This window comes from Hibiscus syriacus, unplaced genomic scaffold (assembly GCF_006381635.1).
Source record: "Hibiscus syriacus cultivar Baekdansim isolate YM2019G1 unplaced genomic scaffold, ASM638163v2 tig00110839_pilon, whole genome shotgun sequence".
NCBI classification, from domain to species: domain Eukaryota; kingdom Viridiplantae; phylum Streptophyta; class Magnoliopsida; order Malvales; family Malvaceae; genus Hibiscus; species Hibiscus syriacus.
In genome coordinates, this window is record NW_024062886.1 from 1913803 (window position 1) to 1916302 (window position 2500).

Here is a 2500-nt window from a genome sequence, read left to right on the forward strand (position 1 = left end):
TCTACCATACCATAAATTTAATGACTCAATCATATAAATAGAAGAAGAAGAATCATTCTTATTTATATTTTTAGCTTTTACAGAGATAGCATTGAGTTTCCACATATTGTTCAATATATATCCCCTTCCCACAAATATTCCCCCTTTTGATAAAACTAACTTCTGGGATTCAAACACCATCCTAAAGCCATGTATACTTAGGAGAGTCCCAGAGACAAGGTTCTTTCATATTTCAGGCACATACAACACGTTTTGAAGTTTCAACTCTTTGCCAGAAGTCATCTTTAAAATTACAGTGCCTTTCCCCTTGATCTTGGAAGTTGCAGCATTGCCCACATATAGCTTTTCTCCTTTCTTACAAGAAACCAACTCTGCAAAGGAGTCATTGTCACAAAAATATGGCGTGTGGAACTAGTATCAAGCCACCATTCTCTTGGATTTGAATCAACCATGTTAACTTCATAGACCACAACACATAGGTCAAGTTCAGATACTTCATTGGAAATTTCTGTCACAACATTAGCCTCTTTTGTTCTGGACCTTTTTGGAAGCCTACATTCGGATGACACGTGTCCCGTCTTATTGCAATTAAAGCATTTCCCTTTGAATGTTTGCTTCTTAGAAACTCCGCCTTTTGGTCCTAGTTTAGACTCAATTTGAGCTTGCTTTCTTTTTCTTGAAGTCCTTTTTTACTTCCACCACATTTGCCTTGGCAATGTTATGATTGACTATTTTGTTTAGCCTTTTAGCCGCACATCGATTGTATTCTTCAATCCGAAGTCTCACAATCAGATCTTCCACTGTCATTTTTTTTCTCTTATGCTTAAGATAATTCTTAAAGTCATTCCAAGCAGGAGGAAGTTTTTCAATAATGGCTGCCACCTGAAAGTATTCACTTATAATCATCCCTTCTGCGAGAATACCATGAATGATCAGTTGGAATTCTTGCACCTGATTCACAACAATTTTAGAGTCAACCATTACAAAGTTTAAGAATTTGGCAACTAAGAATTTCTTAGCACCAGCATCTTCAGTTTTGTATTTATGGTCCAATGATTCCCATAGTTCCTTAGCCGTTTTCTTTACGCTGTATACTTCATAAAGGGCATCAGATAAACCATTCAAGATGTAGTTACGGCATAGGAAATCAGAGTGCTTCCATGCTTCGGTAATGTTGAACGCGGTTGCAGCATCCACTTCATCCTCTCTAATAGTAAGAGGATCATCCTTCAAAAATTTGGCCAGATTCAATGTCGTCAAATAAAACAACATTTTCTGTTGCCATGTTTTGCAATTCTCTCCATTGAATTTCGCAGGCTTTTCATTATGACTCATGGTCATAGGTAACGTTTGGCTCGCAGCTTGAGTCTGTGTAGAGACAATCTCATTAGATTGTGAATTGGATGAAGTATCAGACATTTTTTTGTAATCGGAATCAAAACCGAAATAAAAAATATAATATGAAACGAAATATATATTTACCTAAATATATTACCACAATAATCTGTATGAGTTTAGATTGAACTACAACACAAGGAATATGTCTTAATATTGTTGCAAATATTGAAAAATAGTGCTGTAGTATTACAATCTAAAAAAAAATTCGTTTCAATAATAAAGTTAAAAAAAATTGTGAAATTAAAATAGAACCTGTAATCGGATGAAATTGAATATGTAGAAGAAGAGTTTTGTTGATGCCTGAATGAACAGTTTCCTTAAGATAGATTCGTCCTCTCCTCGGTGCTTTGAGTAATGTTGGACGTCGGTCTCCCAGGATACAACAACAAACGTTCACAACAGTAAGCACAACCGTAATGAGCAATCGAACACAATCTGTCTTTATCTATCACCGAAAAATAACTATTGAAGAATCGTAGAATTGAAAGGAAAGTACTTGAAAGAAAATAGTAAAAGTTGTGTGTTGAAATGTGTCACAACTTAGCTTTTATATAGGGAGAGGATTGAAAGGTTAAGACCTTTATTGAAAGGTTAAGAACTTTAAATGAAATGACTTAACCATTTGATTAAAAATCATAACCTTTTAATCAAAAGGTTATCATGGAAAGACATGACCTTTAGAGTGAAATGAAATAGCTATTTTCATGAAAAGACTTAATTATTTTTCATGAATAGTCATGATTCAATCAATTCATTTATATTTTCCCTACAATACCAACTTGAGATTTTTTTCTCCACACACGTTCAAAGATTCTTCAATTGATAATTGTTTTAAGGTTGCCTCAACTTTGCTTAATGTGTTTTCTCCATCATCCAGAGCAATATCAAATGAATGATAACTCATTGCAACTCGTGTCGCTAAATGAGAATGTCATCTAAGTAAAATTGTGCAACGAGTTCCTACATCTATTTTAGGATCATTTGATCTAGTATATATTGATGAATTTAATGTAACTCTAATCTTCGCTTCTTTGGTCCATTTTTTTCAAAATGTATTAACTTTGAACTCATTTGAAATTTTAAAATGAGAGCACCTTCAAAG

The 2500-nt window shown here is 33.9% G+C and overlaps 1 protein-coding gene across 1 annotated transcript; it reads right to left on the bottom strand.

The window, feature by feature from the left end:
• Positions 1–651: 651 nt before the first annotated feature.
• LOC120143213 lies at positions 652–1419 on the bottom strand. Its single transcript, XM_039157598.1, has one exon. The coding sequence runs from the start codon at positions 1417–1419 to the stop codon at positions 652–654; it is 768 nt and encodes a 255-aa protein (XP_039013529.1).
• Between the last annotated feature and the right edge of the window lie 1081 nt (positions 1420–2500).

Excerpts from the sequence above, each read along its gene's own strand:
- LOC120143213 (XM_039157598.1), bottom strand. The coding sequence starts at position 1,419 with ATGTCTGATACTTCATCCAATTCACAATCTAATGAGATTGTCTCTACA.